Here is a 25,136-nt window from a genome sequence, read left to right on the forward strand (position 1 = left end):
CACTTTGTGAAGACCCTGGGCGCAGTAGGTAAGCCAAAGGGCACTGCAGAGAATTGGTAGTGCATTGTACCAGCTTTGAATCTGAGGTATCTTCTGCAATTTTGTCTGATAGGGACACGCAGGTATGCCTCTGAGGTCCAGAGTAACAAGCCAAGCCTTCTTGCCCAGCATGGGCAGAAGCTGCTGTAATGTCAACATTTTGAATTTCGGAATATCCAGGTAAGTATTCAGAATTGAAAGGTCCATTATGGGCCTCCAGGCCTTGTCCTTTCTGGGGACCAGGAAGAGTCTTGAGTAAAATCCTTGTCCCTGTCCCTGTTGTGGTACTTTTTGAATAGCTCTCATGTCCATGAGGGCTGAAATTTGTTTTTGTGCCTCTGCCCACTGATTTTGTGGCAGGTCTGGCATTCCTTTTAGCCTTGGTAAAGTATGAAAGTGGAACCTGTAACCTTGAGACACAATATTCAGAACCCATTTGTCTTGGGTGATTGTTTGCCAGTTTTTTGAAAAAAGTGCTAGTTTTCCCCCTAAGGGGGCTGCCAAAAGGGAAGCGCTTGACGTACGAAGGGGGAAGTCAATGGGACTGTTTAATGTAAGGTTGAGACTTGTCCTCACCTCCTTTTGGGGTTGAGGTGCCCCACTGTCGTTGTCTGTTAAAGCCTTGGGGTTGATATCTGCCTCTTGGGTGTCTGTATCTGCCTCTCTGTGGCCTATCTGACACTGGAAAGGACCAATTCTTTGTTGGCAAATTTCTGCTAAATCGAGGTGGCTGTACCTGTAAGAAATCCTTGACTGCACAGATTTAGCTTTATCCTCCATTTTCTTTAACACCTCTTCTGCCTTAACACCAAACAAGGAATCATGCTGTAAAGGAGCATCCAATAATTTTGCCTTAACATAATCAGGTAAACTCTGTTCTTTTAACCAAGCATGTCTTCGAATCACAGAACCTGTAACTGTGGCTCTACAAGATGCTTCTAAAGAATCAAAACCACACTGCAGAGTATGTTTTCCCACATGTTCAACTGCATGCAATAAATCCTGCATTTCTTTATAGTCAGGAGCTTCTGAGCTTGCAAGCATTTTCTGTTTTAACTGAGCCATTAAATATTGTTGGTACTTAAGCATGTGAAACTAGCAATTTAAAGCCCTTACTGCTAAAGTTGCAGAAGTGTAAACTTTCTTCCCCCATCTATACAAAGCTCTGGTATCTCTGTCAGAGGGTACTTGATTTTTTGCAATGGAAGCCTTAACCCCTTTTGGACCCTGGGAAATAGTTTCTGGATCAGCAGAAGGGTTTTTATAAAGAAACTTGAGAGTCAGGGACTCAATAATACCTATCTGGCTTAGCTGGTGCAGGGGGCAAAGAATCAGGAGATAAGCTGGATTCAGAGAACACATCATCCACAATATCTAGCACAGGTGGAATAGCCAGGGGCCTGTGCTGAGGCAATAAAAGGAAATCCCTGAGCCTTTTCTTGGATTCTGAATAATCCTGACTTTCCCAATGGAAATGCTCCCTTCATGGTATGCAAAGTTTCCCCAAAAGAATAATTCTCAGGAGAGGCTGAAGGGATAGATTCTTCAGCATCAGAGTCCTCATAGGGAGGTAGACAGTATCCCTGGTCTGATGAGGAATCAGACGAAATGGAAACCTGATCAGAGGAATCATAGTCTGTATCCTGCCTAGGCCTTTTCTCAGGAGGGGGATGAGAACCCCTGATTAGAGTAATGAGGTCTTCGGCCATTTTGAGCATCTGTTTCTTAGGCATGGAGGACTGTCCAGGTGAATGCTGTACTTGCTTCTTTGTCTTTAATGGTACTTTCGTCTTGGCTGTTTCTTTAATGGTAAGTTGTGAAGGTCTGAAAACACCCTCAGAAGCCGATGCCTGCTCAGCGGCTCCAGACCTATCTGAGGGATGAGTTTCCGTAGGCCCAATACCTTGAGTTTCCAGAGGCCTAGTTGTCTCCACGTGGGAGTCGGAGGCGGCCTGTGGCTCTGAGGTAGCGGGTGTCAGGGGCTGCGAAAGCACCTCGCTGAGAACCGGCGACTGGCCTAGAAGAGGTTTTGTCGTCGGTTTTGGACCTCGGATGCCTGTCTTTATCCTTGTCTTTGCGTTTTTTCGGAATTGCGGTCGTCGGTTGATCCGACGGCATGGTATAATTGAAACTTCGGCCATTTTGAGCATCTGTTTCTTAGGCATGGAGGACTGTCCAGGAGAATGCTGTACTTGCTTCTTTGTCTTTAATGGTACTTTTGTCTTGGCTGTTGCTTTAAAGGTTAGTTGTGAAGGTCTGAAAACACCCTCAGAAGCCGATGCCTGCTCAGCGGCTCCGGACCCATCTGAGGGATTAGTTTCCTTAGGCCCAATACCTCGAGTTTCCAGAGGCCTAGTTGTCTCCACGTGGGAGTTGGAGGCGGCCTGTGGCTCTGAGGTAACGGGTGTCAGGGGCTGCGAAAGCGCCTCACCGAGAACCGGCAAACCGGCGACTGGCCTAGAAGAGGTTTCGTCGTCGGTTTTGGACCTCGGATGTCTGTCTTTATCCCTGTCTTTGCGTTTTTCGAATTGCGTCGCCGTTGATCCGACGGCATAGTATAATTGAACCTTCGGCCAAAGTAGTGCAAAGCAAAATCAAAACGTCTTTTTATAGTGCGTTTGTTAAATCTAGCACAAAACCGACAACTAGTGACGTCATGATCAGGGCCTGGGCATGGAATACAGTAAGAGTGGAAGTCCTTATGAGGTATTTGCTTCCCACAAGAAATACAATTAACTTTTTCTGACATCGGTCTGAGGCAAGAAAAAAGTTTCCCCAACGGGGTACTTAGCTTTATTGAAGACTTCGGATCTAAAATTCAATTTCAAAAAATCTCAGGAGTCGGCCGACCGGCACTTGCGAACTGCTTCTGCTTCGGGCACCGCACGGCAAGAAAGACGGAAGAAAACGGCGTTGGATGCATCTTGTATATCCCTGGCGCACTGACATCAGGGAAGAAGAGACAGCAACAGACACCGGAACAAGACTTTGGAACTCTGGCCAACTGCGGGACCACCTGACAGCAGGATAATCCGCCGACTGCAGGACCGCCTGACAGCAGGATAAAGTACAGTTTTGTACCTACCATAAACGTAGATGTAGAGTGTTCACGCTGCTGCAGTCATCACACTTGGGTTATCCTGCCGTCAGGCGGTCCCGCAGTCGTCCAGAGTTCCAAAATCTTGGTCTGGCGTCGGTTGCCGTCGCTTCTTCCCTGACGAAAGGTGCACCAGGGGTATAACAAGAGGCATCCGACCCCATTTTCTTCAGTTTTTCTTGCCCCAGATGTCAGGTGCCCCCAAGTAGGTAGGCAATACATATTGCTAATAAAACATATAAAAGGAATACCTTCAGTTATAAGCAAATACACCACAAAGGTTGTACAGGATAGAAAGGTATAGAAAAGTTCAGCTAGGTCAGAGGGGATGGAGGGAGGGTAACCTGGACTGCAGCAGTGTGAACACTCGAACATCTACATTTATGGTAGATACAAAACTATACTATGTTCATCGTGTTACACTGCTGCAGTCATCACACTTGGGTTGAATCCCAAAGCTAAGGATGGGCGGTGGAACTAAACAGGGTTTGGAGAAGCTAGTAGGCCCTGCAGAACTGTAGTGACAAAGCCAGCTCTGGATTTAGAGTATAGAGGTAAGTGATGGTGCTTGGTGAAGGTGTGCACTGAACTCCAAGTTGTAGCCTCCAAAACATCCTTGGTTGGTACCCCTCTGAGGAAGGCTGTTGATGTAGCCCTGGTGGAATGGGGCCTAATGTTACCACGCACAGGTTTCCCATGGTGTGTGTAGCAGAAACGGATACAATGTCCTATCTATTTTGAAATGGTCTGTTTTGAGATAGCCTTTCCTTGTGATCCTGCAGCATAGGATACAAAGAGCTGGTCAGATTTTCTGAAAGCCTTAGTTTTATCCAAGTAGTAACATAATTGCCTGTGAATGTCCAAAGAGTGTAGGAGCCGTTCTGGGGGTTTGGATAAAAGGTGGGCAAATGAATGGTTTGGTTTAGGGCCACACTGGATACCACCTTTGGCATAAAGGAAGGGTTAGTTTGTAAAGCGACTCTGTCTTGATGAAAAATGATGAAAGGCTCCACTGCCATTAGGGTCTGTAGCTCGGACTCTTCGTGCTGAAGTTATTGCTAGCAGCAGGGCAGTTTTCCATGATAGAAACTATAAATCAGCTGTAAAAGTTGGTTCAAAGGGCGGTAGTGTAAGTTTTTCCAAAACAAAGTTGAGATCCCAAGCTGGTGTTGGTGCTCTCCGGGGCGGTTTTATGTTCTTAGCCCCTCTGAGGAACTGTCTTAGTAATGGATGTGAAAATATAGGAGTATCAGTGTTGTATTGAGCTGAAATAGCGGAGGCGTGGATCTTAATAGATGAAAAGGAAAGTCCTTTATGCAACATCTCAGTTAAATATTGTAGAATCTGAGGAATATTTGGGACAAGGGGATTTTGGCCTTTAGGCTGGTTCCAGGCGTAGAATCTTTTCCATTTGTCTGAATAGGCTTTCCTGATGCTGGGCTTCCTGGCCTCCAGAATGACATTCATAACAGCTTTAGAGAGAAGTGTTGACTGGTTGTTTAGGTAATTTGCCATGCAGCCAGATTTAAAAGTCTTGAGCTGGCGGTGTAGAACCTGATTGTTTTGCTGAGTGAGCAGGTGAGGAATTGTAGGTAAAATCCATGGTGGGCCTTGAGCCATGTTCCTTTAATATTGGATACCGGTGTTGGCGTGGCCAGTCTGGAGCAATGAGTATCATTTGTGGCCTCTCTAATCTGGCTTTCAGCAGCACCTTTGCCAGAAGAGGCAGTGGAAGAAAGGCAAACACTGTTAATGTTTTCCAAATGAATGAGAGGGCGTCCACTTTCCAAGCTAGTGTGTGGTATGTCCTTGTGCAAAATTTCCGTAGTTGGTAGTTTTGGGGGGAGGCAAACAGATCTATGTCTGGGCTCCCCCATTTTTGAGTTATCATTGCGAATACCTGTGGGTCTAGTTTCCACTCATGAGGATCTATGATGTTTCTGCTTAGATCGTCTGACAATGTGTTTTTCTTTCCTGGCAGGAATTGTGCTTGTGGATGAACTTGGTAGGTCAGTGCTGTGTTCCACAAGGTCATTGCCTGCATAGGGGGTAGGAATGTGTGCCCCCTTGCTTGTTTATGTACCACATCACTATGGTGTTGTCCGTCTTTATTAGGAGTTGTCCTGGATGTAGGAGGTCCTTGAAAGCTGTTAGGGCATTTTGTACAGCTAGCATCTCTTTTTGATTGATATGTAGATGCCTTTAATCTGCAGACCATTTGCCCTGAATACACTGTCCTGCCATGTGTGCTCCCCAGGCGTAATCCGATGCACCTGTTGTCATTGTTTGCCTGGCTGTGGGCAAGGTGAAAGGCTGACCCTTGTTGAGGTGACATGCCTGAGCCCACCATAGAAACTCCTGTTGAAGGCAGGGAATTAGTGGTATTATTGTTTCCAAGCTGTGGCTGTGTTGAGTCCATACGCTTTTCAGGTACCATTGTAATTTCCTCATATGCAGTTTTGCATATGGTATTAGTAGTATGCAAGATGCCATGAATCCCAAAGCCTGCAGAATTTTTCTTGCAGGGAGGTGGGTCTTTGTTGCCATCATTTTGAAGTATTGCGTCAGTTGTCCTTGCTTGTCTGGTGTGAGATAAGCCATCTGGGCCGTTGTATTTAAGCTGGCACCCAGGAATATTATGTCTTGTGAGGGCACTAGTTTTGACTTCTTTTCGTTTACTGTGTAACCTAGGCAACTTAATAGGTTTTTGTCAAACGCCAGATGCTTTAAAAGAATGTCCTTGCTTTCTGCTTGAATAAGGCAGTCGTCCCAGTATGGATATATTTGAATTCCTCTTTGTCTGCAGCATGCAATTACTGGTGCCAGGCATTTTGTGAAGACCCTGGGCACAGTAGATAAGCCAAAGGGCAGTGCAGAGAATTGGTAATGGGTTGAACCTGCTATAAATCGGAGGTATCTTCTGCAATTTTGTCTGATAGGGACATGCAGGTATGCCTCCTTGAGGTCCAACGTTACTAGCCAAGCCTTCTTGCCCAGCATGGGAAGAAGTTGCTGTAGTGTTAGCATCTTGAATTTGGGAACTTCCACATGTGTTTAGAATTGAGAGGTCCACAATGGGTCTTCTAGGCTTTGTCCTTTCGGGGAACTAGAAAGAGTAGAGTAAAATCCTTGTCCTTGCTTCTGTGTAGGAACCTGTTGAATGGCTCTCATGTCCATGAGAGGTATCATTTGTTTTTGAGCCTCTGCCCATTGATTTGGTGGCAGGATTGGCATTCCTTTTATCCTTGGTAAAGTGTGAAAGTGGAACCTGTATCCTTGAGATGCAATACTTAGGACCCATTTGTCTTTTGTGATGATGTGCCAGTTGTCTGCAAAAAGTGCTAGTTTTCCTCCCAAGGGAGCTGCCAAGAGGGATTTGCTTGGCAGTCTGAGGGGTAAGTCATTGTGTTTGTCTTCTGATAGTTTGAGACCTGTCTTCTCCTCCTTTCTGGGTTGTGGTACCCCATTGTCGAGGCTTGTAAGAGCCTTGTGACTGACCTCTGCCCCTTGGGCGTCTGTATTTGCCCCTCTGTGGTCTGTCAGAAGCTGGAAAGGACCAGTTTTTGGTTGGCCAATTTCTGCTGAAACGAGGGGGTTGTACCTGTAAAAAATCCTTGACCGTATGCATAGATTTTGCCTTATCCTCCATTTTCTTTAAAACCTCTTCTGCTTTTACACCAAATAAAACATCCTGCTGTAAAGGTGCATCCAATAACTTTGCTTTAACATGATCAGGTAAAGTTTCTTCTTTTAACCAAGCATGCCTACGTATGACAGACCCTGTCACTGCTGCCCTACAAGAAGCTTCCAATGAATCAAATCCACATTGCAAAGTATGTTTTTCCACTTGTTCATCTGCATGCAACAAATCTTGCATTTCCTTGTAATCAGGCTGCTCTGTATGTGTGATCATTTTTTGTTTTAATTGAGACATCAAATATTGTTATTTCAGCATGTGAAACTGGCAATTTAAGGCCCTCATAGCTAGAGTAGCTGAGGTATATACTTTCTTTCCCCATCTGTCTAGTGCTCTAGAATCCCTTTCAGAGGGTACAGGATTTTTAGCAAGAGGCCTTAACCCCTTTGGGACCCTGGGAAATGGTTTCTGGGTCAGCAACAGGGCTTTTATATAGGAATTTGTGAGAGTCAGGGACTCTGTAGTATCTGTCTGGTTTGGCTGGTGCAGGAGGTAGTGAATCTGGGTTAAGGCTAGATTCTGAATAGACATCATCCACAATGTCTAACACGGGTGGAATAGCAAGTGGTCTGTGCTGGGGTAGTAAAAGGAACTCTCGGAGCCTTTTCTTAGAATCAGAGTAATCCTGACCTTCCCAGTGGAAATGTTCCCTCATGGTATGTAAAGTTTCCCCCAAAAGAGTCGCCTTCTGGAGAAGATGCTGAAGGAATAGACTCTTCAGCATCAGAGTCTTCATAAGGGGGAAAAGAGTACTCCTGTTCCTTAGAAGAATCTGAGGGAATTGAAACCTGGTCAAAGGAAGCGTAGTCCTCCTCCTGTCTAGGCCTTTTATCAGGAGGGGGATGGGAACCCCTGATTAGGGTAATTAAGTCTTCAGCCATCTTAAGCATCTGTTTCTTAGGCATGGGGCCTTGCACTGGAGACTGCTGTACAGTCTTCTTTGCTTTTAAAGGAGTTTTCAGCTTTGCATAGGATTTAATAGTGAGTGTAGTCGGTCTGAAGACACCTTCTGCAACTGAAGGCGTTTCGACTGCACCGGAATCTCCTTCAGCCATGGAGTTGGAAGGGCCTAAAAATAAAGTTTGTGGAGGCCTAGCAATCTCCGCTTGGGAATCGGACGCCGCCTGGGGTTCTAAATCAGCGGTAGTCAGGGGCTGCGTAGGCGCCTCACTGAAAACCGGAGAACCTGCGACTGGCCTAGCAGAGGCCTCTGAGTCTGGTTTGGGTCTCTGCTGCCTGTCCTTATCTTTGCGTTTTTTATGCATTCCGGTCGGTTGCTCCGACGGCATGGTATAATTAAATTTCCTACCAAAATAATGTCGGGCGAAATCAAACCGACGTTTAATAGTTCGTTTGTTAAACCTAGCACAAAACCGACAACCTGTGACGTCGTGGTCTGGGCCTAGGCAAGGAATACAATAAGAGTGGAAGTCCTTATGAGGTATTTGCTTCCCACAAGAAATGCAATTGTTAACTTTTTCTGACATCGGACTGAAGCAAGAAAAGATTCCCCAACGAGGTACTTAGCTTTATTGAAGACTTCAGTCTGAAATTCGATTTGAAAATCTCAGGAGTCGGCCGACCAGCACTTGCGAACTGCTTCTGCTTTGGGCACCGCTCGGCAAGAAAGACTGAAGAAAATGGCGTCGGGTGCCTCTTATATACCCCTGGCACACTGACGTCAGGGAAGAAGCGACAGCAATCGACGCTGGACTAAGACTTTGGAACTCTGGCCGACTGCGGGACCGCCTGACGGCAGGATAACCCAAGTGTGATGACTGCAGCAGTGTAACACGATGAACATCCCAAGTGTAATAACTGCAGCAGTGTAACACGATGAACATCTGAGAACCGGCAAACCGGCGACTGGCTTAGAAGTAGTCTTGTCATCATTTATGGACCTAGGATGCCTGCCCTTTTCTTTGCATTTCTTGTGAATTCCGGTAGTCAGATGGCTATCCAATAACATTGTATAGTTAAATCTTCTGCCAAAATAGTGAAATGCAAAATCGTACTGACAATTAATAGTGCGTTGGTTAAATCTAGCACAAAACCGACAACTAGCAACGTCGTGGTCAGGGCCTAGGCAAGGAATACAGTAAGAATGAAAGTCCTTATGAGGTATTTGCTTCCCACAAGAAATACAATTATTAACTTTTTCTGACATAGGTCTGGAGCAAGAAAAAAAAAGTTTCCCCAATGGGGTACTTAGCTTTTTAGTGAAGACTTCGGATCTGAAATTCGAACACGAAAATCTCAGGAGTCAGCCGACCGGCACTTGCGAACTGCTTTTGCTTCGGGCACCGCGAGGTAAGAAAGACTGAAGAAAATGGCGTCGGCTGTATCTTTTATACCCCTGGCGCACTGACGTTAGGGAAGAGGCAACAGCAACCAACGCCGGATGTAGACTTTGAAAATCAGGCTGACTGAGGGTAGCCTGCCAGCAGGATAACCCAATTGTAATGACTGCAACAGTGAAACACGAAGAACATCCTAGTCCTTACAGTTAGGTGTCTGACCATTCTATTTATCCTAGTCCTTACTGTGATAGGAGTCTGACTATTCTACATATCCTAGTCCTCGTTATGGTTAGGTGTCTGACCGTTCTATATATCCTAGTCCTTGTTACTGTTAGGATTCTTACCATTCTATATACCCTAGTCCTGGTTACTGTTAGGATTCTGACCATTCTATATATCCTAGTCCTGGTTACTGTTAGGATTCTGACAATTCTATATATCCTAGTCCTTGTTACTGTTAGGTGTCTGACCATTCTATATATCCTAGTCCTTGTTACTGTTAGGATTCTGACCATTCTATATATTCTAGTCCTTGTTACGGTTAGGATTATGGCCATTTTATATATCCCAGTCCTTGTTACTGTTAGGCGTCTGACCATTCTATATATCCTAGTCCTGGTTACCGTTAGGATTCTGACCTTTCTATATATATCCTAGTCCTGGTTACTGTTAGGATTCTGACCATTCTATATATCCTAGTCCTGGTTACTGTTAGGATTCTGACCATTCTATATATCCTAGTCCTAGTTACGGTTAGGATTCTGACCATTCTATATATCCTAGTCCTTACTGTTAGGTGTCTGATCATTCTATATATCCTAGGCCTTGTTATTGGTAGGATTCTGACCATTCTACATATCCTAGTCCTAGTTACTGTTAGGATTCTGACCATTCTATATATCCTAGAGTCCTTGTTACTGTTAGGAGTCTGACAATTCTATATATCCTAGAGTCCTTGTTACTGTTAGGTGTCTGACCATTCTATATATCCTAGTCCTTGTTACTGTTAGGATTCTGACCATTCTATATATCCTTGTCCTTGTTACTGTTAGGATTCTGACCATTCTATATATCCTAGTCCTTGTTACTGTTAGGATTCTGACCATTCTATATATCCTAGTCCTTACCGTCAGGTGTCTGACAATTCTATATATCCTAGCCCTCGTTATTGTTAGGTGTCTGACCATTCTATATACCCTAGTCCTTGTTGCTGTTAGGATTCTGACCACTCTATATATCCTAGTCCTCATTACGGTTAGGATTCTGACCATTCTATATATCCTAGCCCTAGTTACGGTTAGGTGTCTGACCATTCTATATATCCTAGTCCTTGTTACTATTAGGATTCGGACCATTCTACATATCCTAGTCCTTGTCACGGTTAGGATTCTGACCATTCTATGTATCCTAGTCCTGGTTACGGTTAGGATTCTGACCATTCTATATATCCTAGAGTCCTTGTTACTGTTAGGTGTCTGACCATTCTATATATCCTAGTCCTTGTTACTGTTAGGTGTCTGACCATTCTATATATCCTAGTCCTTGTTACTGTTAGCTGTCTGACCATTCTATATATCCTAGTCCTAGTTACTGTTAGGTGTCTGACCATTCTATATATCCTAGTCCTCGTTACGGTTAGGAGTCTGACCATTCCATATATCCTAGAGTCCTTGTTACTGTTAGGAGTGACCATTCTATATATCCTAGAGTCCTTGTTACTGTTAGGTGTCTGACCATTCTATATATGCTAGTCCTTGCTACTGTTAGGATTCTGACCATTCTATATATCCTAGTCCTGGTTACTGTTTGGATTCTGATCATTCTATATATCGTAGCCCTTGTTATGAGCATTCTATATATCGTAGTCCTTGTTACTGTTAGGTGTCTGACCATTCTATATTTCATAGTCCTTGTTACCTTTAGATGTCTGACCATTCTACATACCCTAGTCCTTGTTACTGTTAGGTGTCTGACCATTCTATATATCCTAGTCCTTGTTAGGATTCTGACCATTCTATATATCCTAGTCCTTGTTACTGTTAGGATTCTGACCATTCTATATACCCTAGAGTCCTTGTTACTGTTAGGAGTCTGACAATTCTATATATCCTAGTCCTTGTTACTGTTAGGTGTCTGACCATTCTATATATCCTAGTCCTTACAGTTAGGTTTCTGACCATTCCATATACCCTAGTCCTTACTGAGAGGAGTCTGACCATTCTATATATCCTAGTCCTCGTTATGGTTAGGAGTCTGACCATGCTATATATCCTAGAGTCCTTGTTACTGTTAGGTGTCTGACCATTCTATATATGCTAGTCCTTGCTACTGTTAGGATTCTGACCATTCTATATAAGCTAGTCCTGGTTACTGTCAGGATTCTGACCATTCTATATATCTTAGTCCGTGTTACTGTTAGGTGTCTGACCACTCTATATATCCTAGTCCTTGTTACCTTTAGATGTCTGACCATTCTATATACCATAGTCCTTGTTACGGTTAGGTGCCTGACCATTCTATATATCCTTGTTACTGTTAGGATTCTGACCATTCTATATATCCTAGTCCTTACTGTTAGGTGTCTGACAATTCTATATATCCTAGCCCTTGTTATTGTTAGGTGTCTGACCATTCTATATACCCTAGTCCTTGTTGCGGTTAGGATTCTGACCATTCTATACATCCTAGTCCTCATTACGGTTAGGATTATGACCATTCTATATAGCCTAGTCCTTGTTACGGTTAGGTGTCTGACCATTCTATATATCCTAGTCCTCATTACGGTTAGGATTATGACCATTCTATATATCCTAGTCCTTGTTACTGTTAGGATTCTGACTATTCTATATATCCTAGTCCTTGTTAGGATCCTGACCATTCTATATATTCTAGTACTCGTCACCGTTAGGATTCTGACCATTCTATATATCCTAGTCCTGGTTACTGTTAGGTGTCTGACCATTCTGTATATCCTAGCCCTTGTTACTGTTAGGAGTCTGACCATTCTATATATCCTGGAATCCTTGTTACTGTTAGGTGTCTAACCATTCTATATATCCTAGTCCTGGTTACGGTTAGGTGTCTGACCATTCTATATATCCTAGTCCTGGTTACTGTTAGGTGTCTGACCATTCTATATATTCTAGTCCTTGTTACGGTTAGGATTATGACCATTCTATATATCCTAGTCCTTGTTACTGTTAGGCGTCTGACCATTCTATATATCCTAGTCCTTGTTACTGTTAGGATTCTGACCTTTCTATATATATATATCCTAGTCCTGGTTACTGTTAGGATTCTGACCATTCTATATATCCTAGTCCTTGTTACTGTTGGGATTCTGACCATTCTATATATCCTAGTCCTTGTTACTGTTAGGATTCTGACCATTATATATATCCTTGTCCGTGTTACTGTTGGGCATCTGACCAGTCTATATATCCTAGCCCTTGTTACTGTTAGGATTCTGACCATTCTATATATCCTAGTCCTGGTTACTGTTAGGATTCTGACCATTCAATATATCCTAGTCCTGGTTACTGTTAGGATTCTGACCATTCAATATATCCTAGTCCTGGTTACTGTTAGGATTCTGACCATTCTATATATCCTAGTCCTTGTTACTGTTAGGATTCTGACCATTCTATATATCCTAGTCCTTGTTACTGTTAGGATTCTGACCATTATATATATCCTTGTCCGTGTTACTGTTAGGCGTCTGACCATTCTATATATCCTAGCCCTTGTTACGGTTAGGATTCTGACAATTCTATATATCCTAGTCCTGGTTACTGTTAGGATTCTGACCATTCAATATATCCTAGTCCTGGTTACTGTTAGGATTCTGACCATTCAATATATCCTAGTCCTGGTTACGGTTAGGTGTCTGACCATTCTATATATCCTAGTCCTTGTTACGGTTAGGTGTCTGACCATTCTATATATCCTAGTCCTTGTTACGGTTAGGTGTCTGACCATTCTATATATCCTAGTACTTGTTATTGTTTTCCAACTCAGGCCTGGTCCTGGGGCGGTGAGTTAAAGTGTTATACACCCTCCCTGTATTAGAAAACAAACCTGCCATCCTCCTAGGTAAGGCAGTAATTTCTCTCTGACCACTTTGGGGTAGTGTGTTTAAATGCCACTACAAATAGCAAAGCTTCACACAGTGTTCCTTTCCCAAACAAGAGCAGTAATGCTGATGTAGCTCTCTGGTACTAATACGAGTGCTACAAAGGTATTTTACAGATTTATATCCATGCTTCAAAATGTTGAAACTTGCTATAGACATGTCAAGACCAAGACTGGGAATTGTAAAGCATAGGAAAAGGAACTGGCAGGCTCAGGAGCTGGAGAGTCGGCATCTAATCTTGCAGCAGACAGCCTCTAGAGAAAAATGTACAAATACAGTATAATAAATGAAGGTCTCTGATATCAGACAGAAAAGTCAGTCTAGAAAAGCATCCACATCTTAAAACGTGACAACTTAAGACTCAGAATTATTCCTGACCACTAATATTTGCATTGCTGCTGTGCTACAATTGCCTAGAAATGAAACTCACAGTTCTAGGCAGTAAAGATTATGGAAGGATTAAGGGTGGCTATAACCTTGTTTGCTTTCAGAATAATAACAGATGTAGCCTGGCCAAATTCTATACTGCATGACTGTAATGGTCTAAGGTCACTTAATATGCCTATACTGGTGCTATAGTTCTGGTACAAAAAACAGCAAAATCCTAGCTAAAGGTTCCATTAAGGACTTTCTGACACTGATAAACTGATCACCAACTTCAGCATTCTGCAATGATGATTTGTCTAAATGTAAAGTACCTCCGAGCAAGTGCCTCCTGTGCATCCATAGCAGTATTCCGACCTCTAAAAACAGGTACAATTGGACTTATACTGCGGCTTTTGCTGTATCGTCGAGGCTTTTCAATTCTTTTCCTTCGATCTCTGTAAATATAATTGTGAAATGCTCAGTTAATCAAACAATCATATTACAGGATGAATCTTTCAGAACACACCTCCCTACTAAACATCATCAAGAAATTATATTACTTAGTCAGCTTAGCAAATGAAAGTTATGTACTTACCTTAACGATAGAAAGAATAGTTATTTAAGAACTTACCATAACCTTAGATGTCCTCCTCTTCCATGTTGCAGTATTCATAACAGTGGAGAGGACACTGCCTGCAGCACCGGACATCCGGCCAGTATACCAATGTCTTTGGAGGTGGGGGTATGTGCGATGTCTGATGTCAGAGCCATAAACAGACACAGACCATAAAAGTGACATCATGCACGTACTGCCTTACTGAATACTGCAACATGGAATAGAAGGACATCTAAGGTTATGGTAAGTTCTTAAAACTACTCTATGTCCTTCTATTCTCATGTTGAAGTATTCATAACGGTAGGGGGAGTACCAGAACTGTTAGGTATGAGGCTTGGTGGAAGGATGTGGTCCTTGGTCAATGAGACCTTGTACGATACATCTGGCAAAGGCAGTTCTAGCCCTGGAGACCAAATCTAATTTGTAATGCTTGGTAAAAGTATGAACTGATGTTCAAGTAGCTGCTTCTAGGATAGAGGCATAGTCTACCCCTTTGAAAAAGGCAGCTGCTCTGGTGGAACGGGCTTTAACATTCCCAGATAAAACTTTGCCATGAAGGAATAACATGTACATACAGATGGCCTTGGAGATCCAAGAACATAGTCTGTTTAGAGACTGCTTTTCCTAAAGCCCTTGGGAGAAAGGAGATGAACAGCTGGTCAGATTTCCTGATGGATTTGTGTAGGTAATACCAAAGTTGTCTGTGGACGTCTAAGGAAAGTAGTCTCCTTTCTGAGGAATTCTGAGATTGAGGGAAGAAAACAGGGAGGTGAATGGACTAATTTAGTGAGAGCTCATTAACCACCTTCGGCATGAAGGATTAGTCCTAAGGAAGGCTCTGTCTTTATAGAAGATAAGGTAAGGAGGAATGGCCGTCAGGGCTTGTACTTCTGATACCCTCCTGGCGGATGCAACAGCCACCAGCAGAACTGTTTAAGGTACATCATTTGAGGGATGCTGGCTCAAAAAGTGGTAATGTAAGTTTCTCAAGTACAAAATTTAAGTTCCAAGGTGGAGGTATAGGTTTGCGGAGGAGTCTAATGTAGAGGACCCCTTTCAAAAGTAGCCTAATTTCCAATCTGGATGCCAAAGGAAGAGTCAAGGCCAGACAAGATGAAATGGCAGACAAGTGGACCTTAACTGAGGAATACATTAGTCCTGAATGATGTAGCTCACACAAGTAAGAAAGGATCATAGATACAGGAATGAGAAAAGGGTCCTGTTTTTCTTTTGACACCATCTGGAGAATCTTTTTCATTTTGATGCATAGTTTCTCCTAGTGCTAGGCTTTCTGGCCTCCTGCAGAATATTGAGTACGTCCTCTGAGTATAGGTGTCTGAAGGGGATTAGAACCCTATCACCCATAAGATAAGTCTGAGGTTGGTCATCTGAGGGTGTACTAGGGACCCCCTGTCCAGTGTTAGTAGGTCTAATCGGTGGGGTAACCTGTGATGATTGCCCATGGATAAAAGATGGAGAAGGGGAAACCAATGCTGTCTTGGCTAAAAGGGGGTCACCAGCAGGATTTCTAGTTTGTTCCTCTGAAGCGTCTGTCTGTGTGTCTGTCTGTGTAGAGATACATCACTTCAAGAAAATGAGAAGGTGCCCACCTTCCAGGCTTGAGGATGTGGATTCCTTGTGCAAAATAGAGGCATCTGTTTGTTCTGGGAGGAGGCAAACAGATCTGCTTGTGGAATACCCCACCTGTGAATAAGATCCAGGGAAAGTACAGTTGTGTACACTTAGCATTAATTGTAGATGTTTGACTGTATTCACTGTTGCAGTCATTACATTTGGGTAATCCTTCTGGCAGGTTGTCCTCAGTCGGCCTGAATTCCAAAGTCTTGGGTCCTGCGTCAGCTGTCGTCGCCCCTTCCCTGACGTCAGGTCGTCAGGGGTATAAAAGCAGCAGCCAATGCCATTTTCTTTAGTTTTTCTTGCCCCAGATGTCAGGTGCCCCCTTAAAAGGGTAGCCAAAATGTATATGTATATATAAAATTACATGCAGCAATATAAACTTTACCTTCATCCACAAGCAAATACACCACATAGGTTGTATAAATCAGAGAAGGAAAGATGGGTTCCATCAGAAGAAAATGGGGGGATGACAGGTGGGTAACATGGACTGCAACAGTGAATACACTCGAACATCTACATTTATGGTAAGTGTACACAACTGTACTATGTTCTTCGTGTTTCACTGTTGCAGTAATTACATTTGGGTAGATTCCCAAAGCTATGGTTGGGAGGCTGGAGCTAAACCGCATTAGGAGTGGCTAGGAGACCCTGCAGAACTGCAGTGGCAAAGCTTGCCCTGGATTTAGAGTAGAGTGGCAGATGATAGTGCTTTGTAAAGGTGTGCACTGAACTCCAAGTAGCTGCATCTAAAATGTCTTTAGTTGGTACTCCTGTGAGAAAGGCTGCTGAAGTGGCTGCAGCCTCCGTCTTTCTGAAAACTTTGGTTCTGTCCAAGTAAAATCTAAGCTGTCTGTGTACGTCCAAAGAATGCAGAATTCTTTCCCCCTTGTTCTTTGGATTTGGATAAAAAATTGTCAGATGAATGGTTTGGTTAAGGGCCACACTGGGCACCACTTTAGGCATTAATGTTGGGTTTGTCCTCAGGGAGACCATGTCCGGATAAAAAATGATGAAAGGTTCCACAGCTATGAGTGCCTGTAGCTCTGAAACTTGTCTTGCAGAAGTTATTGCTAGGAGCAGAGCTGTTTTCCAAGATAAAAACTTTGTATCAGCAGTAGCAGCTGGCTCAAAAGGAGGCAGGGTGAGTTTTTCCAAGACATAGATGAGGTCCCATGCAGGCATTGGTGATCTCTTTGGAGGACTTACATTTTTGGCTCCTCTGAGGTAGTGTTTTAATAAGGGATGAGAAAAGATTGGTGGCTCTGTCTTGTAATGAGCCGAAATGGTAGAGGCATGAATTTTAATAGATGAGAAAGATAGGCCTTTGTCCAGCATCTGAGTTAAGTATTGTAAAATCTGAGGAATATTTGGCACAGCTGTATCTGTTCCTTGTGCCTGGTTCCAAGCACAGAATCTCTTCCATTTTCCAGCGTAAGATTTTCTAGTACTAGGCCTTTTGGCTTCCAAAATGACATCCATCACAGCTTTGCTGTGAGGTGTGTTTTGTATGACTACATTATCCGCCATGCTGCCAGATTTAAAATCCTGAGTTGGCTGTGCAGGATCTGATGGTTTTGCTGGGACAGTAGATGCGGTACTTGAGGTAAGGTCCAAGCTGGGCATTGAGACAAGCTCCTTAATATTGGGTACCAGTGCTGGCGGGGCCAGTCTGGTGCAATCAGTATAATTTTTGGCTTCTCCTGTCTGACCTTTAGGAGTACCTTGGGGTGGGGAGGCAGAGGGGGAAAGGCATATACTGACAGGTTTTTCCAGCTGAAGGACAGGGCGTCCACTTTCCATGCTTGTGTGTTATAAATCCTTGTGCAGAATCTCTTTATTTGGAAGTTGTGAGGGGCGGCAAATAGATCTATATCCGGGCATCCCCATTTCCTTGTTATCATGCTGAAGACTTGTGGATCCAGCTGCCACTCGTGGGGATCCATGATGTTTCTGCTTAGTTCATCTGCCAGAGTATTTTTCCTTCCTGTCAGGAATTGTGCCTGCAGATGTACTTGGTAAGTCAATGCTGTGTCCCACAAAGTCATGGTTAGTGTCTGCAAAGGGGGTAAGAATTTGGGGCCCCGTTGTTTGTTTATATACCACATGACCGTGGTGTTGTCTGTCTTTATCAGTAGTTGTCCTGGATGAAGTAGGTCCTTGAAGGTTGTCAGGGCATTTTGAACAGCTAGCATCTCTTTTTGATTGATATGTAGATGCATTTGGTTTGAGGGCCATGTTCCTCGAATGCATCTTCCAGCTATGTGGGCCCCCGAGGCATAATCTGATGCATCCGTTGTTAGTGTCTGCCTGGCTGGGGGTAATGTGAATGGCTGTCCCTTGTTTTGGTGACAAGCCTTTGCTCACCATCGAAACTCCTGTTGCAGGCAGGGAATGAGAGTAATTATAGTTTCCAGGCTTTGGCAATGCTGAGTCCAAACACTTTTTAGGTACCATTGAAGTTTCCTCACATGCAGTCTTGCATATGGAATGAGTAGGATGCAGGATGCCATGAAGCCCAAATCCTGCAGAATTTTTCTTGCAGTTAACTGGGTCTTTGTAGCTAACATTTTGAAATAAGTAGTCAGTTGCCTTTGTCTGGTGAGAGATAAGCCATCTGGGCAGTTGTATTTAAGCTTGCACCCAGGAATATTATCTCGTGAGAGGGTACTAGCTTTGATTTCTTTTCATTGACTGTGTACCCTAGGCATGTGAGAAGTTTTTTCACAAACGCCAGATGCTGTAGAAGAATGTCCTTGTTCTCTGCTTGAATGAGACAGTCGTCCAAGTAAGGATATATTTGTATTCCTCAGTCTGCAGTAAGCAATTACTGGTGCCAGGCACTTTGTAAAGACCCTGGGCGCAGTAGATAAGCCAAAGGGCAGTGCAGAGAATTGGTAAAGCATTGAGCCAGCCTTGAATCTGAGGTATCTTCTGCATATTTGCAACAGAAACAAAAAACTTGGAAAATAAAGAAATAATCCCAACAACGACCTGGAACTCACCAGCTTTATTGACAACAAAATGTTCCTTCGACTAAGCGCTTTCGCCAGTAACTGGCTTCATTCACAACATTTTGTCGTCAATAAAGCTGGTGCGTTGCAGGTCATTGTTGGGATTATTTCTTTATTTTCCATGTTCTGCATATTTGTCTGATTGGGACATGCAGGTATGCCTCTTTTAGGTCTAAAGTTACAAGCCAAGCGTTCCTGCCCAGCATGGGCAGAAGCTGCTGCAAAGTCAACATTTTGAATTTTGGAATATCTAGGAATGTGTTCAGAATCGATAGGTCCAGTATTGGCCTCCAGGCCTTGTCCTTTCTGGGTACCAAGAACAGTTGAGTAAAATCCTTGTCCCCGCTCTTGCTCTGGTACTTGATGAATGGCCCTCATGTCCATGAGGTATGAGACTTGTTTTTGTGCCTCTGCCCATTGATTTTTTGGCAGATCTGGCCAGCCATTTGCCTTTGGCAGGGTACTGAAATGGAACTTGTAGCCTTGCGACACGACCCACTTGTCCTGGGTCATAATGCGCCAATTTTGAGAAAAAAATGCTAATTTTTCCCCTAAGGGTGCAGCCAGGAAATAAGTGCTTGGCGCAGGCAGGGGGAAGTCATTGGGATGGTTTCCTGTAAGGTTGTGATTTGTCTTCTCCACTTTTGGAGGTAGAAGCACCCCATTGCTTTGACCTGTATGAACCTTGCGCCTGGGATCTGCCTCTAGGGCATCTGGGTCTGACCCTTTGAGGTGTGTCTGACACAGGAAAGGACCAATTCTTTGTTGGCCAGTGTCTACTAAACCTAGGTGGCTGTACTTGTAAGAAATCTTTGACCGTTTGCATAGATTTAGCCTTGTCCTTCATTTTCTTTACACCTCTTCTGCCCAACACCAAACAAAGTATCATGCTGTAAAGGTGCATCTAATAATTTAACTTTAACGTTATCAGGCAGATTTTGTTCCTTTAACCAAGTATGCCTTCTAATTACAGAACCTGTAACTGCGGCCCTGCAGGAGGCCTCTAAAGAATCAAAACCACATTGCAAAGTATGCTTTCCAACTTGTTCAGCTGCATGCAATATATCCTGCATTTCCTTGTTTTCTGCACATTCAGAGTTTTTCTGTTTAAGCAATGCCATGAGATGTTGCTGATATTTGAGCATATGAAACTTGACAGTTTAAGGCCCTTATAGCCAAGGCAGCAGATGTAAACCCCCCCCCCCCCAACTATCCAGTGCCCTAGAATCTCTGTCAGAAGGGGTAGGGTTTTTTTGCAGCGTAAGCCTCAACTCCCTTGGGACCCTGAGAAATAGTTTCTGGGTCTGCAGCAGGGTTTTTAAAAAGGAATTTATGAGAGTCAGGAAAGTACAGTTTTGTACCTACCATAAATGTAGATGTTCGAGGATTCCATTGCTGCAGTCCTAACTATTGGGTATAGTCCGCATCCAGTCGGCCCGAATACCAGAGTATAAGGCTGACGTCGGTCAGGGCGCATTAGACTGACGTCAGTACGTCAGGGTACTAATGCGCATGACCGGCGCCATATCCTCAGTCTTTTCTTGCCCCAGATGTCAGAAGACCCTAAAAAGACAAGGCCCAAAATACCTGCACCAAAACATGAACAATATATACAAAAATATAAGCATGTAAACTCACCTACACAACCACCCCTAAACACAGAGGGAAGGAGGGAGGGTAAATTGGACTGCAGCAATGGAATCCTCGAACATCTACATTTATGGTAGGTACAAAACTGTACTATGTTCTTCGTTTTCCATTGCTGCAGTCCTAACTATTGGGTAGAATCCCAAAGCAGAGGTAAGGGAGGCTGGCAAATCATAAAGAAGTAGGAGCTGACAACATGCCTTGTAAAACAGCTGTGGCAAAACCAGCCCTAGACTTAGAGTAGATAGGAAGGTGATAATGCTTAGAGAAAGTATGCACTGAACTCCAAGTAGCTGCTTCCAAAATATCCTTAGTTGCCACCCCCCGTAGAAATGCTGTTGAAGTGGCAGTAGCCCTAGTGGAATGAGGCCTAATCCCAGCTGGAATCTCCTTGCCATGATGGGAATAACAAAATGCAATGCAAAAGCCAATCCACCTAGAAATAGTCTGTTTTGACACAGGCTTGCCCTGTGAACTCAAAGCAAAAGAAACAAACAACTGCTGAGACTGCCTAAAATCCTTAGTCCTGCTTAAATAATAACGCAATTGCCTGTGTACATCTAAAGTGTGCAAAATCTTTTCCCCTTTATTTTGGGGGTTTGCATAAAAAGTAGGGAAATGAATAGTTTGGTTTAAAGCCACACTAGAAACCACCTTAGGCATAAAGGAAGGATTAGTACGTAATGATACCCTATCCTTATGGAAAATCAAAAATGGCTCTACTGCCATAAGGGCCTGCAACTCAGACACCCTTCTTGCAGAAGTAATAGCCAACAGAAAAGCAGTCTTCCATGACAAGTATTTCAATTCAGCAGTAGCCGCAGGCTCAAAAGGTTGTAGAGTAAGTTTTTCCAACACAAAATTGAGATCCCAAGCAGGAGTAGGAGCTCTACGTGGGGGTCTTATATTCTTTGCCCCTCTAAGAAACTGCTTGAACAAAGGATGCGAAAACAATGGTGGGTCACAATCATAGTGAGCTGAAATTGCTGCAGCATGAATCTTAATGGAAGAGAAGGACAAACCTTTGTCCAATAACTCAGTAAGGTATTGAAGAGCCACACTTAAATTAGGCTCCGAAACCTGCAAATTCTTTGCTGTACTCCAAAATAAAAATCTCTTCCATTTTTCTGTACACTTTCCTTGTACTAGGTCTTCTAGCTTCCATAATCACATTTAAAACTTGTTGAGGAAGTTGAGACCTGCTGTGTGTCAACACAGAAGATGCCAGGCTGTTAGATGAAGAGAGTGAAGCTTGACATTGAGCAGATGACCATCCTTCTGAGATAACAGATGAGGAATCAGAGGTAAAGGCCATGGAGGCTTCCTTACCAGACTCCGTAGTAGTGGGTACCAGTGTTGCGAGGCCAATCTGGAGCTATCAAAATCATCCTTGGCCTGTCTTGTCTGACCTTTAATAGTACCTTTGGAAGAAGAGGCAGAGGAGGAAAGGCATACACATGAAGGTTTTTCCAACTGAAAGACAGAGCATCCACTTTCCAAGCTGTGTGATGAAACCCCTTTGTGCAATACTGTGGCAGCTGGCGGTTTAGTGGAGAAGCGAACAGATCTATGTCTGGAGTTCCCCATGACACTGTCAATTTTTGAAACACATGAAGATCCAGTTTCCACTCGTGGGGATCCATGATTCGTCTGCTTAACACATCTGCTAAGGAGTACTGTGCTCCCGGCAGAAACCTTGCCTGAAGAGTTAGTTGCAAGCGTAGCGCAGTCTCCCATAAAATCATTGCTTGCCTGCATAGAGGATAAGAATGTGTTCCCCCTTGCTTGTTGATGTACCACATGACAGTTGTGTTGTCTGTTAGAATCAACACCTGCCCTGGAAGAAGGAACTCCTTGAAAGCCAGTAATGCAAACTGGACTGCTAACATCTCCGTCATGTTGATATGTAGATGCTGTAGTCTGGCAGGCCACTTGTCTTGTATCCACTTTCCATTTAGATGAGCTCCCCAAGCAAAATCCGAGGCATCTGTCGTTAAAATCTGACTCGCCTCTGGCGGGTCACAGAGAGTCCCTTGTTTAGGTGACATTCCTGAGCCCACCACAAAAATTCTCTTTGAAGGCAAGGTATTATTTGAATGACAGTGTCTAAATCCTGGCAGTGCTGTGTCCATACATTTTTGAGATACCATTGTAACTTCCTCATATGCAGTTTGGCATTGGGAAGCACCAGAATACAAGATGCCATGAACCCTAATGCTTGAAGGACTGTCTCTGCAGTCAGCACGGACTGATGAGATAGTTGATGGAAGTAAAGTGATAGACTCTTTTGTTTGTCCGGGGTTAAAAAGGCCATCTGGGCTGCTGTATTCAGTCTCACACCCAGAAAGCACATGTCTTGAGAGGGTACTAGACTGGACTTTATTTCGTTCACAGAATACCCTAGGCATCTTAGCACTGCTATAACATATTCCAGATGCTGTAGAAGGTCTTCCTTTTCTTGAGCCAGAATCAGGCAGTCGTCTAAATAAGGATAGATTTGAATTCCTTGTAGCCTGAAGTAAGCTATCACTGGAGCCAGAACCTTTGTGAATACTCTGGGCAGTAGATAAGCCAAAGGGCAATGCAGAGAACTGATAATGAGAATCTCCAGCCCGAAACCGCAGATACTTCCTGCAACTTAGCCTGATAGGCACATGAAGGCAAGCTTCCTTGAGATCTAAAGTTACCATCCAGTGATCTTTGCCCAGCAGGGGTAAAAGCTGTTGTAACGTCAACATCTTGAACTTGGGAATGTCCAGATAAGTGTTGAGGAGAGATAAATCCAAAATCGGTCTCCACGTGTTCCCCTTCTTTGGTACTAGGAACATGCGAGAATAAAATCCTAGGCCCCTTTCTGATACAGGGACTGGCTGAATGGCCCCCATTTGGAGTAACTGAGAAACTTGCTTGTGAGCCTCTCTTCTTTGTGGAGGAGGAACGTCTGGCATGCCTTTGAAAGGGGCATTGTATGGAAATAAAATCTGTAACCGTGGTGAATGATGTCCAACACCCATCTGTCTTGAGTAATTAAATCCCAATTTTCTTTGAAAAGAGACAGTCGTCCTCCCAAAGGAGCTGCCAGGCGAGAATCTACTGGCAGCTGAAAAGGCAGGTCATTGGGTCTGTTTACGAAAGGACTGACCCCTGCCCTCACCAGAAGTCTGAGCAGGTGAACTCCCTGTTCTAGGCCTAAAAGAACCTTGAGCCCTGCCCCTACCACGTCTAGACCTACCCCTAGACTGGGAATCATAAGCAGGATATGTCCACCCCTTAGCAGGCCAATTTCTACTAAACTTGGTGGCTGTACCTGCAAAAATCTTTAACAGTTTGCATAGACTTAGCTTTGTCCTCCATTTTCTTTAAAACTGCTTCCACAGGTGAACCAAACAACACATCAGACTGTAAAGGAGCATCCAAAATCCTTGTCTTAACATGCTCAGCCAAATTTTGATCCCTCAACCAGGCATGCCTGCGAAGAACAGAACTAGTGGCAGCCACCCTCGAGGAGGCCTGCACAGCATCAAAACCACATTGCAAAGAATGCTTGCCCACTTGTTCAGACACAAACTAAATCCAGCAATTCTTTACAATCAATACCTTCCGCCAAAGCATCCACCTTAGATTTTAATTGTGAAAGGAGATAATTTTGATATTTCAGCATGTGAAACTGACAATTCAACGCTCTCATGGCTAGAGTGGAAGAAGTATACACTTTCTTACCCCACCTATCCAACGCCCTTGCCTCTTTGTCAGTGGGAACAGGATTTTTAACCACAGAGGCCTTAACACCTTTAGGCCCCTGAGAAACAGTTTCTGGGTCCGCCCTAGGACTCTTAAACAAATACTTATGAGCTTGGGCACCCTATAGTACCTATCAGGTTTAACAGGAGCAGGAGGCAAAGAATCAGGGTTCAGGGAAGCCTCTGCAAAACATCTTCCACCACATTTAACACAGGAGGTATAGCTAAGGGCCTATGCTGGGGTAAAACAAGAATTCCCTAAGCCTCTTCCTGGAATCAGAGTAATCCTGGCCTTCCCATTTAAAGTGCTCCCTCATGGAATGCAGAGTCTCTGAAAATGAAAAATCCTCAGGAGGAGAAGCCAAGGAGTGGCATCATCCACATCAGAATCAGAATAATGAGGAAACTCCTGCAAATCTTCCAGAAGACTCAGAAGCCCCTGAACCCTGTTCAAAACTGTCAAACTCTGGTTCCACCCTAGGCCTCTTATCAGGAGGGCCCATAGAACCTCTAATCATAGTAATCAAATCTTCTGCCATTTTAAGCATATGTTTCTTAGGTACAGAACCCGAAATGCTAGGAGAAGCCCCTACTGAAGCTGAACTTGGCCTACCTCTAAAAGAAGTTTTGGCAACAGAAGGAGAGGCTCTAACTACTTTGGGAAGAGAGGGAAGAATAGTTACCTGAGAAGCCCCCTCAGCCTGGCCTGCCTCCTGAGAGGGTACATCCTGTAACAGTAAAGTTTCAGCCTGAGACTCCATAGAAACTCCTGGCAAAACCTCAGGCTCCACTGAGCCTCCTAAAGAACCGACGTCCGGGACTGCGGTTCATCAACCCTAGGCTTTGCTGTTTT

General features: G+C 43.8%; 1 protein-coding gene across 1 annotated transcript in view; it reads right to left on the reverse strand.

Annotated features, from left to right (window-relative positions):
- Nucleotides 1–25,136, reverse strand: part of RSRC2 (arginine and serine rich coiled-coil 2) — an 884,867-nt gene that overhangs the window by 367,962 nt on the left and 491,769 nt on the right. Inside the window, exon 6 of the mRNA XM_044069821.1 lies at nt 13,964–14,086. Within this exon, the coding sequence (XP_043925756.1) occupies nt 13,964–14,086 (123 nt within the window). The remainder of the gene's footprint in view (nt 1–13,963; nt 14,087–25,136) is intronic.

The sequence above is a fragment of the Protopterus annectens genome, chromosome 4.part0, assembly GCF_019279795.1.
Source record: "Protopterus annectens isolate FY-2018-M chromosome 4.part0, PAN1.0, whole genome shotgun sequence".
Taxonomy (NCBI): Eukaryota; Metazoa; Chordata; order Ceratodontiformes; family Protopteridae; genus Protopterus; species Protopterus annectens.